The 16,694-nt window shown below is 41.3% G+C and overlaps 2 protein-coding genes across 2 annotated transcripts in view; both read left to right on the top strand.

Moving 5' to 3' along the window:
• LOC141984479 (uncharacterized) overlaps positions 1–12,652 on the top strand; it is a 56,427-nt gene extending 43,775 nt beyond the window's left edge. The window contains exons 20-28 of the mRNA XM_074947559.1: positions 3,892–3,963; positions 4,129–4,164; positions 6,871–6,915; positions 8,157–8,189; positions 8,390–8,536; positions 9,046–9,222; positions 11,428–11,518; positions 11,655–11,732; positions 12,447–12,652. Coding sequence (XP_074803660.1) covers positions 3,892–3,963; positions 4,129–4,164; positions 6,871–6,915; positions 8,157–8,189; positions 8,390–8,536; positions 9,046–9,222; positions 11,428–11,518; positions 11,655–11,732; positions 12,447–12,652 — 885 coding nt within the window. The remainder of the gene's footprint in view (positions 1–3,891; positions 3,964–4,128; positions 4,165–6,870; positions 6,916–8,156; positions 8,190–8,389; positions 8,537–9,045; positions 9,223–11,427; positions 11,519–11,654; positions 11,733–12,446) is intronic.
• Positions 12,653–14,620: 1,968 nt separating this feature from the next.
• Positions 14,621–16,450, top strand: LOC141983848 (uncharacterized). Its single transcript, XM_074946837.1, has 2 exons — positions 14,621–15,315; positions 15,895–16,450. The coding sequence occupies exons 1-2, from the start codon at positions 14,733–14,735 to the stop codon at positions 16,434–16,436; spliced, it is 1,125 nt and encodes a 374-aa protein (XP_074802938.1). The 5' UTR covers positions 14,621–14,732; the 3' UTR covers positions 16,437–16,450.
• The last annotated feature ends 244 nt before the right edge of the window (positions 16,451–16,694 follow it).

Genomic DNA, 16,694 nt, shown 5'->3' with positions numbered 1-16,694 from the left:
GGCTGAATCCAGTTTGCCTTTATTCACACAAGTAGTTCCATAGAAGTTAACTGGAATACATACTTGAGTAGGGCAATAAGGATTTGGATTTTGGCCCCTGGCCTCAATACGTGAAGACAGAAGCAAATGAGATTCACCAAGCTAGTTGTCTATAGAAGTGAAGCTATTTGGGAGTAGTCTGTACATATAAATAATTTCCCTGTTCCATAACTAGTCCTAGACAATATTTGAGTTCCTCTCTCCTAATTGTTGGGGCTGTGCAGAGGACAAAAGTTGCTATGATTCTAGGACTCCTGTTATAGGGAAGAAAGTAAGTGAGAGAGAGAGAGAGATCCCTCTCCTTGGTGGGTTCTTCTTCAAACACCATTTGCAGAGATGAGGAGGAGGAAGGATTCTTCAGACTGTACAGTATCCTTGCATCTGTCTGACTGACAACTCTTTCTCTGTAAGGGAACTATCAGATAGAAGTTAAACTGCAGCCCATATAGCCCCTCTAAAACTCTTCCAAGTGACTAATCAATTAGCTAGGAAAGAACCCAGCCCAGCTTAGACATGCAGAACTGTTCTCAGTAGACTTCCAGCTCAGTTTTCACATCGAGGTTTGGGAAAACTTGGAAATGTCTTGGATAAATATCCAAACCCAGTAGCTGAGTCCCAACTCTGCAGCTCTTGAAGGTCACTCATTTCCCAGTCTGGATGTGGATTAAATAATAGATCTTAAAGACAGAAATCACACGAATAACCAGTTAATGTACTTGACTTTAGCAAAGCTTTTGATACGGTCTCCCAAAGTGTTCTTGCCAGCAAATTAAAGAAGTATGGGCTGGAAGAATGGACTATGAGGTGGATAGAAAGCTGTCTAGATCGTCAGGCTCAATGGGTAGTGAGTGATCAATGGCTCCATGTCTAGTTGGCAGCTGGTATCAAGCGGAGTGCCCCAAGGGTTGGTCCCGGGGCTGGTTTTGTTCAATATCTTCATTAATGATCTGGAGGATGGTGTGGATTGCACCCTCAACAAGTTTGCAGATGACACTAAGCTGAGAGGAGTGGTAGACACGCTGGAGGGTAGGGATAGGATACAGAGGGACCTAGAAAATTGGAGGGTTGGGCCAAAAGAAATCTGGCGAGGGTCAACAAGGACAAGTGCATAGTCCTGCACTTAGGACAGAAGAATCCCATGCACCACTACAGACTAGGGACCGAGTGACTAGGAAGCAGTTCTGCAGAAAAGGACGTAGGGGTTACAGTGGACAAGAAGCTGGATATGAGTCAACAGTGTGCCCTTGTTGCGAAGAAGGCTAATGGCATTTTGGGCTGTATAAGTAGGAGCCTTGCCAGCAGATCGAGGGATTTGATCATTCCCCTCTGTTCGGCATTGGTGAGGCCTCATCTAGAGTATTGTGTCCAGTTTTGGGCCCCACACTACAAGAAGGATGTGGAAAAATTGGAAAGACTCCAGCGGAGGGCAACAAAAATGATTAGGGGGCTGGAGCACATGACTTATGAGGCAAGGCTGAGGGAACTGTGATTGTTTAGTCTGCAAAAGAGAAGAATGAGGGGGGATTTGATAGCTGCTTTCAACTACCTGAAAGGGGGTTCCAAAGAGGATGGATCTAGACTGTTCTCAGTGGTAGCAGATGACAGAACAAGGAGTAATGGTCTCAAGTTGCAGTGGGGGAGGTGTAGGTTGGATATTAGGAAAAACTTGTTCACTAGGAGGATGGTGAAACACTGGAATGCGTTACCTAGGGAGGTGGTGGAATCTCCTTCCTTAGAGGTTTTTAAGGTCCAGCTTGACAAAGCCCTGGCTGGGATGATTTAGTTGGGGATTAGTCCTGCTTTGAGCAGGGGGTTGGACTAGAGGACCTCCTGAGATGTTTTCCAACCCTGATATTCTATGATTCTTACTTGTCATACCAGTTCCCAACAGTGGCTCAGTGAGTGTGCCAGTGTGCACTAACTAAAAGCTCCCAAGAGGAATCCTGGCTGAGTTTGCCCCTTCTGATGCACCTGAAGAAGCCAGTGCAAAATCTACCCCAAATATAACTTGAAAGTAATGATGACAAACCTGGGTGGAAGGGGGAGTGCAGGACAAGGGTAACAATAATAAGTTGTCACACTGTATCTTAAATACACATTATCAAGGTTCAGAGTTTTGTTTTTCAGGGTTCTTTGTGTTTTGGGTTTTTTATTATATTATCGTTGTTGTTGTTCTTCCACATTTTATTTATATGATTTCTAAGAAGAGAAGACTAGAGTTTGCAAGCTTCATGAATAAGTTTTGAGGAGGGAAGTGAAGGACAAGAGGATGGAGGCATGGTAGAGTCAGTCAGGGAGAAGCAAACATTGTTTATTTGGTGGAGATACAAGCAAAAACGTCACAGTCCTTAAAATATGTGTTACCTAGGGAGGTGGTGGAATCTCTATCCTTTGAGGTTTTTAAGGTCAGGTTTGACAAAGCCCGGGCTGGGATGATTTAGTTGGGGACTGGTCCTGTTTTGAGCACGGGATTGGACTAGATGACCTCCTGAGGTCCCTTCCAACCCTGATATTCTATGATTTTAGGAGGAAATGGCAGAACAATCCTCTGATCACTCATGTAATGGAGAGCAATTGTGTGGGCTGTCCAAAAGGTAATATCCCTCAAATTCAATGACGGGGGCCAGATCCTCAGCTTGCGCAAGTTGTTGTAGCTCAATTAAAGTCAATGGAGCTATGACAATTTACAGCACCTGAGGATCAGAAAGACACACACAGAAGAATATAGCGGGGTGGGGAAGGTATTCTGCTGCCGCCCATGGTAACGGATAGCATGCCTGCAATGGTTGGGCTAGGATTGGCACCTGTAACAGAAGTGGCTTGAGGAAGACCCAAGACTGGAGAAAATATTCACCCGCTGTGCGGTGGTGGTGATTTCACAAGCACAGTAAGTTGGAACAGCTGGTAAAATTGCTGTAAATGTTTAAACATGACAAAAAAGCAACAATCATAAACTGGATATTTTTATCTTTGAATTAATTTTGGTCTCTGGTCTCCCATGTCTAGTTTTGCTCCCTGAAATAATTAATATTTTATTATTAAAGATAATTTAACAAAAGACATAAATCAGTGTGACAGTAACTTTCCAGATGCACATTTTAGTACCATACTCTGTCCAGCTTAACATTTAACTTTATTATTAAACATGGGCAAACTATGTTCTGAATAACACATAAAGAGAGGATATCGGTCTTTAATAGAGGGCTTAATTAAAGAAGACTGTGCTGATTATTAGAGATCAATATTAACTGGATCATGATAGTGAAGATGCTATTATAGTAACGTGCATGGATTAGTTCCTATTAGTTAAAATTACTGGACAGAATCATAGAATATAATGAGTAGCAAACAGACTGGACTTTTGAAGAGGAAGCTAGGTACAACCACATTTTATATGTTGTGTTTGTGGGTGTATATTATAAAATATATCTGTGCACGTGCACAGATATACACACACACACACACACACACACACAACACCTTTCCAGCTCTGTTTACCCAGAGGTTTGAGAGGACACACATCACCTTGGGTTGGAGATCAAGAAGGAGCTGGCCATCGGGCTCTGAACAACTACATTCTGGGACATCCCTGTTTGAATTGCTTGCACTCTGGGAACCTAACAGATAGAAGAAAATGCTGGAGGTTTTTTGCAGACTGATTCTCACTGTGATGAGTATCACAGAAATCCCTTTATCTAAACAAAAGAAACAAATACTGGCAGGATAGATCTAAATTTATTTACCTGGGCTTTTTAGTTTCTCTTCTTTTTTAAATGTGTGATAATATAAAGCAATAAGCATGTGGTCAAGGTGGGTGAATTTATTTTTAATGATTCGATGTTTCCTGGACAGGGTGATACTGGTTCAAAAGGGATTGCAGGAATTCCTGGTAGGCCTGGCTTCACTGGTCCCCCTGGAGCTACTGTAAGTTTCATTGTTAGTAACCCTGGCCATGATTTCCCACCCACTGAAACTGATGGGAGTCTTTCCATTGACTTGAATGGGTAGTGCATTCAGGTCCTAATTGTATGTGGATGATTGTCTATATATTACTTGACAGTTGTCATTTTCTTTTCCTGCTCTCTACAGGGTCATATAGGGCTACCAGGAACTTGTGGATTGAAGGTACCCTTTTGAAACTCTTTTACTGGAAATCTTGCTTTTTGTTTAAGAAGTAAATGCTTCTAGTTTGATTCTTAAGGTTGCACAGTAAGCACAGGGCAGATTATGGTTACAGTAAAGGAGAACTTCCTTTCAATGAGGTAAATAGATGTGGAAAAAGATTACAGGCTCCTGGAAACTTGTCCAGATTCTAACTTTAAATGCATGTGGGTGTAGCAAAAATTATAACTGATAATAATCACAGCCTTTTAAAAAAAAAAAATTCAACCACATTCCTGGAGCACAACTATAAGCATCCAGACTGAACAGGCGGTGTGCTTGCTACACTCCTCATTCTGGGATCTGACTTACTATCCCCCAGGCATAGGTCTCGAGCAGTAGCACTGCCTTCTTCCCACCTCCTCCCTTCCTACCTCCTTTGGGCTGCCATGTGCCTCTGTGGAGAAAGGATGGGGCAGCCTTTGTGCCTGTAAGACAGGCAGGAAAGCTCCTTTCTTTCTTCCCTCATTGAATAACTATGTAAGAGCCAGGTTCTGCCTGGCTCTTAATACCTGGCAAAACTATTTTATTTCCATCTGAATCACAAAGAGATAAAGGTTTTAATTTTCAGATGGCCTCAGTGTTGTGCCCATGGAAAATTGTATATTTGCCAGAAAATCAGGTAACTGAATGTATAACGTCCTGCTCTGCATGCAAAATATGTGAGTTCTGCATGCACAAATGTGTGCAGCATGCAGGTGAAAATTTTGTGCAGGCACTGAATGACGGCTAGTTGAGAACTGAGCAAAAATGAGTTAAGAGGTAGTTACAGAACCAGAGTTGGTGACTCAAACATAGAATACATATACAATTTAATGAGGCTTGGCAGAATTCAATTTATATATTTTTTATAATTTCAACAGATATCTGTTTATTTTTAAGCATTTTTTTCTATTTTCATCTTTTTAAATTTTCACAGTTGCAGGAAACTAGTGGGGGGAGACAATACTTATTTAATGACAGTAGACAATGAGATTCAAAAAGTTAAAACTTTATAACCATTAAAAAACAAACTGTCAACATCACGTCAAAATATAGCAAGTAAATAGTGTATATCCTTAAATCAAACTCTAATAAGTTCTTAAGCAATATTTTACTTACTTTGGCTATATAATAATATTTGATTATTATCAATGGAAATATTTTTTCTTCAGTTTACGTGTGTATGGGGAAGCTGACATTTACTGATAAAAATCTAAACCTTCCAAATCTAGGTATAATGAAAAATTTTAAATTAGGATAATCCGAGATGAAAAGTAGCAAGTAGCTTCTGAAATGTTCTTTTTTTATATAATAATATAGCTTTTTTTAAAAAAGAATTTGTATTATTTTCTTAAATAGCAATTAGTAGCAGTAAAATCTATGATTCTGTAACCCTTGCTCATGCTTGATAGCAGCCTTCAGCTACCTGAAGAGGGGTTCCAAAGAGGATGGAGCAAGGCTGTTCTCAGTGGTAGCAGATGACAGAACAAGGAGCAATGGTCTCAAGTTGCAGTGGGGGAGGTTTAGGTTGGATATTAGGAAAAACTATTTCACTAGGAGGGTGGTGAAGCACTGGAATGGGTTACCTCGGGAGGTGGTGGAATCTCCTTCCTTAGAGGTTTTTAAGGCCTGGCTTGACAAAGCCCTGGATGGGATGATTTAGTTAGGGTTGGTCCTGCTTTGAGCAGGGGTTGGACTAGATAACCTCCTGAGGCCTCTTCCAACCGTAATCTTCTGTGGTTCTTTACCTTAACTCTACAAATGGTCCTACGCTGGCTCTGCAACACCTGAGCATTCGGCAGGCCCCTTAATAGAGTCTAAAGGCTACTAATCACCTTATTGGTGCTGAATATCAGTCATTTGAAAAGAAGAGACCCCTGCTGAGATAGCAGTATTGTCTAGTCCAGAGGTTCTCAACCTTTTTCTTTCTGAGGCCCCCATAACATGCTATAAAAACTCCATGGCCCAGCTGTGCCGAAACAACTATTTTTCTGCATATAAAAGCCAGAGTTTGGGGGTAGAAAGCAGGGCAATTGTCCAGGGCCCCACGCCACAGGGGGCACTGTGACACTCCGTTGTTCAATCTTTGGCTTCAGCCGTGGGTGATGGGGCTTGGGGCCCCGGGCTGCAACCCTGCGTGGTAGGGCTTTGGCTTTCTGCCCTGGGCCCTAGCAAGTATAATGCTGGCCATGCTTGGCGGACCCCCTAAAACCTGCCCATGGTCCCCTAGGGGGCCCCGGACGTCTGGTTGAGAACCAGGGGTCTTGTCTAGTGGATAGGGGACTGAGATTCTGGAGATATGTGTTCTGTTCCCAGTGGCCTCCTGAGTGACCATAGGCAAGTTCCTTCACCATCTGGGTATAAGTTTTCCCATTTGTAAAATGGAGATAATTGTACTGATCTCCTTTGTAAAGTGCTTTGAGATCCGCTGCTGAAAAGAGATAGATGTTGTTGTTTATTAATATGTTATGAAGACGTTGCAGTGTGCCAGGAACGAGAATGATATAACTGTCATTTATTAGCATAGACTAGGTTGAAGAAGTGCACTTAGTATTTGAAATGGAAAGTGGTGAGGTTATTACGCTTTTGATAATGCTCAAAAAATGAATATAAGAATTGAGTCGTCTTGTAACTATTCTTAAAAAAATATAATTATAGTATTTGTGTGGGGTTTCTTTCTCTGTGCAGGGAAATGTTGGTGTTCCAGGCATTAAGGGTCAAGAAGGTGACAAGGTACAGTAATATATGACATATTTGTAATTGAATATTACATGTAACTGATTCATTGTTCACACTCTTGGCATTATTATAGTTTTTATAAACTTCTACACACTCATATTAGTTTTTCCTATAAATCTTAACAACACCATAGCTTTTGACTTTACTGTTTTTATGGTATGTGGAACTTTGCACTGGTAAGTAAAATTAAAGGAAGAATCTTGCTAGCAACAAATATTAGTTACTGATGTGTTGGTTTGCCATTGACTTCAGTGAGAGCGCAGTGCTCAGCCTCACTGATAATGTGGCATTTTATTTAGGTGCCTAATGTTGGACACTCAAAATTTGAGAATATTGGCCTAAATGTCCCATGCAGAAACAAATGGGTACTGCAGTCAAAATTGTTCATAGTCATTCAAATTTGAAAACTAATTGTAATTCAGCCCTATTTACAGCACTTCCACATTCACTTTCCACAAGCATTCAAGCATACAAGTTTTACTAATGAAAGTGTTCATGAAATGCAGATGTTTAGCTTGTGTCCTTGAATATTCTCCATTGGTGATTTTATTGAATTTTATACTGGATTGTAAACTGCACAAGTTGCGCTACATTATATAAATGTGATGGCATTGTTTCAATTCCCTGAATGACCTACGTAGCTAGTCAGTACAGTGCAGACTGTGAATATTACATTTCAATACACAATCAGATATAGGCCCAGATTTTTAAAGGTATTTAGCTGTTGCTGTACTCAGTGTTGCAATGCCTAACTGATTTAGGAGACTAAATCTCATTTTCAAAAGGGATTTAGGCACTTAGGAGCCAAGATCTTGAGCTTGGATGTACCTAAATCCCTTTTGAAAATGAGATTTAGACTCCTATATCAATTAGGCATTGCAACACTGAATGCCATAATGCCTAAAAATCTGGGCTATACAGTAGAAGTAATCTCAACAGTGTGTCTTAACAGCTGCTATGCAAACTTGGGTCAAAGATGGGTGCATGCTGGGCTGAGGATTTGGCCTTCTGTGAACATAACTTCTATGAACAGAAGTTTAGAATTATATGTCCAATGACCCCGTGTGCTCATAGTTTGTAATTTGCAAACTGTGTTCTGGATCTGGATGAAAAGTGCTGCATAATTGTAAGGTATTAACATTCTTACTTCTACACAAGGATAACAAACAAAGCAATGGGAAATATTATTGTATGAATTTCAGTGCCAAAAATAGTATTTGTATTTATATTTAAAGGGAGAAAAAGGAGTTAAAGGACCAAAAGGAAGTGTAAGTAAAAACACCTTTTACCCCCTTGCTGTTCTGTCTTTATCTTAGTATATTTGTACTGCACTCAAAGTGTACAGTATTTGAACTTCTTTGTAGAAAATTTGTAATAAAGCCAGCAAGAGCAAACCATAATTGCTCAAAGACCATTCTAAGAAATCTTCACTTATAAAGTGTAAGTAAAAGTCAAATCTTTGTTTTAGGTTGGAGACAAAGGACCAACAGGACCAGAGGGTGTTATTGGTAAAAGAGGTCCACCAGGAGAGACTGGATCCCAAGGCCAACCTGGAGAACAGGGTGTTCCTGGAGATGAGGGTCCACCAGGAAATGTTGGATCAGTTGGACCTCCTGTAAGACTTTCAGTTCTTTTGACCTAAAATATAATAGAAGAAACTAAGTACTCAGAGTTGTGAGATGGTGTATCAAATTCTGCTCAGTTACATGCATGCTGTAATAAATATGCTTGAACATGTGTAAGTAGGATCAGAATTGGACAAGAAGGCCACATTAATTCCTTGTGTTAGTGGAATTATAGAAGGGATGAAGTTGGCTCAGTAGTTCTAAATTTTAATTTTAAAACTAAGTTAGTCCATCTGAGGTCCATCAGGCATTTTCTTATAAAAATTGCTTGTTTTTGTAAAATAATTGTTTAACAAGGATCATTTGTTAATATGCTTGGAAATCACCTTTTTTAATGTCATCGTAAAATTAGCTGTACAGTGACAAAGAACAGCACAGCCAAATGTTGTTACATGGATAATTACAGGAAACTCAGGAGGTGTTTCAGCGAGTTATGCTATTAATGGAACTCTGCTGCATATTTTATTTTTCTGATTGTTCTCATGTTCTTCTCATGCAGGGGCTGCCTCTCCCAGCAGCTCATGTGATAGAAGTGTGCAAACGAATTGTCTTAGAACAAATGTCAATGTTTGCCAATAGTGTTGGGAGGAAATGTGCCAGCATGTGCCCGCTTTATGGAGATGTGCCTATGGGGCCTCCAGGACCTGTTGGTTTGCCTGGACCCTCTGGAGAAGAGGTAAGTATACAGGGGGAGAAAAACAAAGCCATTTCAGAAAATTAACCTGTTATTGAAACACTGAAAACATTGTTAAATGAAGTTAACATATGAACTGAAAAAATAGAAAACGTTTTTCCATGTGGCAATATTGTGCTTGATCCTGCTCCCATAGAAATCAATGTGAGCTTGCTGTTGACTTCAGGAGAGGACCCATTTTTCTCCAACAAGTAGAACACTACTATGGAAGAAATTCACGCATTCGGAAAAAAATTGAGATTGTTGCTCTGTTATTTTAAGCTTAAAAAAATATGTAGTGGAGCTGTAGTAAAGTATCAGACAAGTACATTTAATACAATTACAAGCTGAACAATAATTTAATGACCTTTTTTCACATGTAATTGAGCTGCTAAAAAGTGATATGAAACAGGGTTTTTTATTTCGTGCTATCATGATGTTTGTCAGCTCCAAAGGCAAATTCTGACTCATAACCATGGCATTCATCACCCACTAATCTGTGAAATATTGACCTTTGGAGGACCATAACTTCATTGTGTACAGCGCAGTAGTATTTTCCAGTACCTACAGTACAACAAATGCGTAACTGCCTCAGTAGTTCTTATATCAGAGTTATCACATTCATTATTGTGTTGCAGCCAATATCCTTTCACATCATCTAAAATAACACGGTAAGAAACTTTTAAAAGTTTAAGATTTCATGGTAATACTTCTGAGCTATTCCTTTTCATCTTCATGGTTCTTTAGGTATCTGTATTATTACACGCAAATAACTGCCTGCAGTATGAAGTATTCTAAATAAAGAGAGATTTAGTTTCATAACCTAAAGCTAAATATCAAGCTGGGGGACCGCTATATTTAGTGACCTTTTCCACAGATGTACAAATTAATCTTTTCTGAACAGAATGGACTAGTACGACACCGCAAACAAAATTTGAATATCATGCCCCCTCCCCCCCCCCCCAAAAAAGCTTGTTTCAATGTGAAAGTTTAGGTTAATATGTTGGATAAGGTTAATATCACCAAATAGAAGTAATACACAAATAATAAACAAATTAAAACTTACATTTTACTAATGCCTTCAAATATCTTTAAATGCCGACTTCTCCTTGCTGGTGACCCCAACTCCCAGAGTACAGTGCCAAGCTGCATGCATACACTGATGCCTCAGTTTTTTACTTTCTCTACTCCAAAGTATACAACTAAAGATCTGCCTAGTGTTTCTCAAATCTTTGTGAAGCCTTGTTCCATCTTATTTATTTGGCCTAATCACGCTTTGCTCTCCCACTTCATTCAGTTGCCTCTGAACTCCTTTCAGTTTACCCCATTCACCCTTCATTGTTGATGTATAAAGTTACTTATGGAACACACTTCTTTCCCCTCCCACAATTCTTATCTTCACCTTTTCAAACTGCACTGGTGAGTAAAACATACCTCCCAAACACACAGCCTATTTTCAGTAGCTTTTGGGTTTTCTCCACTAGCAAATGTAATGATTTTTAACAGTTGAGTTAAGTGACATGATATTTACCATTGCTGACTGGCTGATATGGAAAAGGCAAGTTGTGTTTAGAATCCACTCGGTTGTGTGTAAACCCTACTGGGACCAGTGTTTATCCATAACTAAACAACATAAAACTACCCAACAATTTGTCCTTGTGCCCTGGCCCAGTCAGCTGTGGTCAGCAGCACCAAGTCAGATAATTTGATTTCTAAAAATCAAGTTTAAACACTATTCGATCTTTGAGTGAAATTAAGGCCTTTGTGGATGTCTTAATCCTTATCCTCATATGACTTTTTATCTAGTTCAAATATTCTTGGCTCTCACCTTATTATTGTGGGCATAATGAACTAAAATAGGAATTTTCCTATGTAAAAATGGACTTCGTTTTTTTTATTTTTTACAGATTTTTCATTTTACTATGACTTTTTTGTAAAAGCAATCAGACTTCTAATAACCCTTAGTTTTTTCTTCATTTATGAATTGAATTAAATGTTTTATTGTTGGAGAGTAGGAAAGTTTATTGAAGTCAAATACTTACTTTTGATTTTTAAGGTGACATTTGGACTCTTCTGCTTTCCGTGTAGCTAATCCTTTAATTTTAATATAGTTACAGTATTTTATCTGATGGTACTGATTCGAATTCAACAACGCAAAAAAAATATTGAGTAGTTTCATGTACTGTAATATTTTTAACATTTCTATAGGGCAAACCTGGGTTAAATGGAGCTGTTGGAGAACGTGGACCTAAAGGCTTTTATGGCGATGTTGGTGACCCAGGAAAACAAGGACCAAAAGGTAGAATGTTTTCAAAATGGAAAATAATTTTTTTTGCAATATTCGGTTGAATAAATTACAGCAGTCACAAGTGTGAAAGTGTTGCTGTTGACAAATATGGTAGTTATTTAAAGACACTTATTTTTTTTAATTTTAGGTGACCATGGAGACAAAGGAGATAGAGGTGCCAAAGGTTTTGTATTTGCTGGCTTTGAAGGCAATCAAGGCCTAAGAGGTACTCCTTTTTGCTCTTGTAATCTTTCTTGCTATAAGTATATTTCTGCATTCATGTTGTACAGTATGTACTGTTTTATGGTAGGTTTTGGTAAACACTTTAATGTGGTATGGATGTACGAGATGTGTCCTGTGAATTGATGCTCATATGATCCTGTATATGTGCAATTCAAAACTGGGGCAAATCTCTGAGAAGATATATAAAAGGCACCATGTAAAGCCCAAATAGGTTGTATTTTGCACTACATCCTGTCATGGCAGATTTAAAAAACTTCTTAATTGAAAACACTTTAGAGTAAATTATTAACATAGTCTGGTTATTTAAATAGTGAAAATTCTACATAATTGGTTTTCTCTAAATCAAAAGCAAATAAAGATCATGCAGCTTTTCTGACCAAATTGGATACTTTCCAAAATCCATATAAAGAACCTTCCTATAAAGGCTGTATCATGTCAGGCCAAACTGCACACGGCTGCTTCCACATGACCTTCCCTGTCCACCCTGCATATGGCCAGCCACACTTTCAGTCCTTGAGCATCAGAGCTTAATGGAGGTTGGTGGAGACTCAACGTCACTGCTGGTGCCAGATCACCAGCTAGGCGAGAGAGATGGGCCAGGGGAACCACAGGTCCTTTCCATCTCTAACCTCTATTACTGTAATTGCCTTTTCAGCATAACTTAGAGATTTCTCTTGCTCACTGCCCCTTTCTTAAGGTGAATGTGGAAGAAGTGGACTAGCATTCGATGGACTTCCAGGTCAGCCTGGCCCACGGGGACATATGGGACAGTCTGGTTTGAGAGGATACCCTGGACTTAGAGGGCCTCCAGGTATATGTAAAACAGGGTGTGATCCTTATCTTCCAAATGATGTAGATCAGCAAAGTGAGTCGTCATCTTCTTTCGTATGGCAAGCAAAGTGAGTGAGAGAAACATCATGAAATCCTTTGATGTGGAAGAAAACAAGTGTAAATGAACAAAGTACACGTTTGCTCCCTTTTCAAAATTGAAACCTTTTGAAAAATACATATGAATTACCGTTTAATTTAGAAGCCAGTTCACTTTGTGAATTTTTAGTGTAAACTAAATAACATGATAATCCTACCTAAGAAGTGGTAAACCATTTCACTTAAATGGCACCTTATGGGGTTCAGATAGAGGATATTTGTTTTTAAAATACTGCATTTGCTTTTTAAATGTCGAGTACATTGTACAACTTATATTAATATAAAGTAATGCCATGTCTTATATTTGACATCCAAACAACTATTTCTTTTTTGAATGTACCTAGGAAATGTTTTTTATAATAAAAGTTGAAAAACATTACACAATTGTTTTAATTTTATGGAAGTCAATCTCTTATGGTGCCAAACTGTATTTCCATCCTAAGTAAAGATATAGGATCAGGGACCTGTATGAGGGTTCTTAAGCCTTTATACATTCCTCACAGTTTGGATTCACGACAGGAAGCCTGAAGAAGACAGCCTGAAATCAGTCTGCCCTACATTAAGTATTTATGACATCTGCTGATGATAAGCTAGTCCAGCGATTGCATATCTTCATGACCAAGCAATTTATGCACTAATTCAAGGAGTAAGAGATGCTGTTACTTGCAGCAGGGGCTAAATCCCATCTTGCAAAGAGTTAGCCAGGAATAATTCACCTTTTACCCAAACCATAATATGCTTTGGCTTACTCAAAGTGGGAAGGGAGACTGTCATTTACTTTTCATGCTGTTCTTGCAAAAAAAAAAATCATATATTAATATTCTATTTGAGTCCCAAGATAGGGCTGATTGTTGGCTTACATGTAGTTCCACTGCATCACGAAGCTCGGCTTCAGCTTGTATTTGGATCATAAGTTCTTTGCTCCCTGCCTCAATCTTCTTGTTATGTGTTGTGACAAAGCTCTGTCCTTGTCTCCGTGGGTCCCACGTTTCCTAGCAGATTTCGCTAGCCTCAGAGGCTCACTGTGACCATCCACGTAACCCTTCTCTCTCTAGAGACAAGGCTCACAGTCTACTGAACCATTTTCATCCTAAGCCAGCAAGGGAGGTGAGGAGAAGTTATCCTCCCTTGCACAGTCTCTGTCTCCCAGTCTCAGTGATTAATTGGGGGGGGGGCAAAGGGGGGAGCCCGGGCCCGCCCTCTACTCCGGGCTCCAGCCCAGGGACCCTAATAGTATCAGCTATGGTAGCTGACCTTTTAGAAACATGACACGTACAATTCCCTGGGCTACTTCCCCACAGCAGCCCCCACTTCCTCAAGCTCCACTTCACCCTTACCTCAGGGCCTCCTTCCTTGTGCCTGATATGGTGTGTACTGCTCAGTCTCTCCAACAGCACAACTTCTTCCCACAGCTCCTGACATCCACACCCACCTGACTAACTGAGAGGCTTTTAACTAGTTTCAGACAGTCCCTGATTGGCTTCAGGTGTCCCAATCAACCTAGCATTCTCCCTGCCTTCTGGAAAGTTCTTAATTGGTCCCAGATGTCTTCATTGACCTGGAGCAGCTGCCATTTAACTTATCCTGGTACCAGGGATTTGTTTAGCCTGGAGCTAATATATCTATCTCCCACTACTTTTCTGTAGCCATCTGGCCTTGCCCCATCACATATCCCCCCCCCCCCAGCTCAACACCATAGAGCCCTGGTCTACACTAGGACTTTAGGTCGAATTTAGCAGCATTAAATCGATGTAAACCTGCAACCGTCCACACGATGAAGCCCTTTATTTCGACTTAAAGGGCTCTTAAAATCGATTTCCTTACTCCACCCCTGACAAGTGGATTAGCGCTTAAATCGGCCTTGCCGGGTCGAATTTGGGGTACTGTGGACACAATTCAACGGTATTGGCCTCCGGGAGCTATCCCAGAGTGCTCCATTTTGACCGCTCTGGACAGCACTCTCAACTCAGATGCACTGGCCAGGTAGACAGGAAAAGAACCGCGAACTTTTGAATCTCATTTCCTGTTTGGCCAGCGTGGCAAGCTGCAGGTGACCATGCAGAGCTCATCAGCAGAGGTGACCATGATGGAGTCTCAGAATCGCAAAAGAGCTCCAGCATGGACCGAACGGGAGGTACGGGATCTGATCGCTGTATGGGGAGAGGAATCCGTGCTAGCAGAACTCCGTTCCAGTTTTCGAAATGCCAAAACCTTTGTCAAAATCTCCCAGGGCATGAAGGACAGAGGCCATAACAGGGACCCGAAGCAGTGCCGCGTGAAACTGAAGGAGCTGAGGCAAGCCTACCAGAAAACCAGAGAGGCGAACGGCCGCTCCGGGTCAGAGCCCCAAACATGCCGCTTCTATGATGAGCTGCATGCCATTTTAGGGGGTTCAGCCACCACTACCCCAGCCGTGTTGTTTGACTCCTTCAATGGAGATGGAGGCAATACGGAAGCAGGTTTTGGGGACGAAGAAGATGATGATGATGACGAGGTTGTAGATAGCTCACAGCAAGCAAGCAGAGAAACCGGTTTTCCCGACAGCCAGGAACTGTTTCTCACCCTGGACCTGGAGCCAGTACCCCCTGAACCCACCCAAGGCTGCCTCCTGGACCCAGCAGGCGGAGAAGGGACCTCTGGTGAGTGTACCTTTTAAAATACTATACATGGTTTAAAAGCAAGCATGTGAAAGGATTACTTTGCCCTGGCATTCGTGGCTCTCCTGGATATACTCCCAAAGCCTTTGCAAAAGGTTTCTGGGGAGGGCAGACTTATTGCGTCCTTCATGGTAGGACACTTTACCACTCCAGGCCAGTAACACGTACTCGGGAATCATTGTACAACAAAGCATTGCAGTGTATGTTTGCTGGCGTTCAAGCAACATCCGTTCGTGTGTTATCCTCAGGAGAGTGAGATATAATCCATGGTCACCTGGTTGAAATAGGGTGCTTTTCTTCAGGGGACACTCAGAGGAGCCCATTCCTGCTGGGCTGTTTGCCTGTGGCTGAACAGAAATGTTCCCCGCTGTTAGCCACAGGGAGGGGGGAGGGTTGAGGGGGTAGCCACGCGGTGGGGGGAGGCAAAATGCGACCTTGTAACGAAAGCACATGTGCTATGTATGTAATGTTAACAGCAAGGTTTACCCTGAAAGAGTGTAGCCAGTGTTTTATAAAATGTGTCTTTTTAAATACCGCTGTCCCTTTTCTTTTCTCCACCAGCTGCATGTGTTTCAATGATCACAGGATCTTCTCCTTCCCAGAGGCTAGTGAAGATTAGAAAGAAAAAAAAACGCACTCGAGATGAAATGTTCTCCGAGCTCATGCTGTCCTCCCACACTGACAGAGCACAGACGAATGCGTGGAGGCAAATAATGTCAGACTGCAGGAAAGCACAAAATGACCAGGAGGAGAGGTGGCGGGCTGAAGAGAGTAAGTGGCGGGCTGAAGAGAGTACGTGGCGGGCTGAAGAGAGGGCTGAAGCTCGAATGTGGCGGCAGCGTGATGAGAGGAGGCAGGATTCAATGCTGAGGCTGCTGGAGGACCAAACCAGTATGCTCCAGTGTATGGTTGAGCTGCAGCAAAGGCAGCTGGAGCACAGACTGCCACTACAGCCCCTGTGTAACCAACCGCCCTCCTCCCCAAGTTCCATAGCCTCCACACCCAGACGCCCAAGAACGCGGTGGGGGGGCCACCGGCCAACCAGCCACTCCACCACAGAGGATTGCCCAAAAAAAAGAAGGCTGTCATTCAATAAATTTTAAAGTTGTAAACTTTTAAAGTGCTGTGTGGCATTTTCCTTCCCTCCTCCACCACCCCTCCTGGGCTACCTTGGTAGTCATCCCCCTATTTGTGTGATGAATGAATAAAGAATGCATGAATGTGAAGCAACAATGACTTTATTGCCTCTGCAAGCGGTGATCAAAGGGAGGAGGGGAGGGTGGTTAGCTTACAGGGAAGTAGAGTGAACCAAGGGGCGGGGGGTTTCATCAAGGAGAAACAAACAGAACTTTCACACCGTA

This window comes from Natator depressus, chromosome 3, assembly GCF_965152275.1.
Source record: "Natator depressus isolate rNatDep1 chromosome 3, rNatDep2.hap1, whole genome shotgun sequence".
In the NCBI taxonomy this organism is placed as follows: Eukaryota; Metazoa; Chordata; order Testudines; family Cheloniidae; genus Natator; species Natator depressus.
This window is presented reverse-complemented; position numbering and strand designations above follow the sequence as displayed.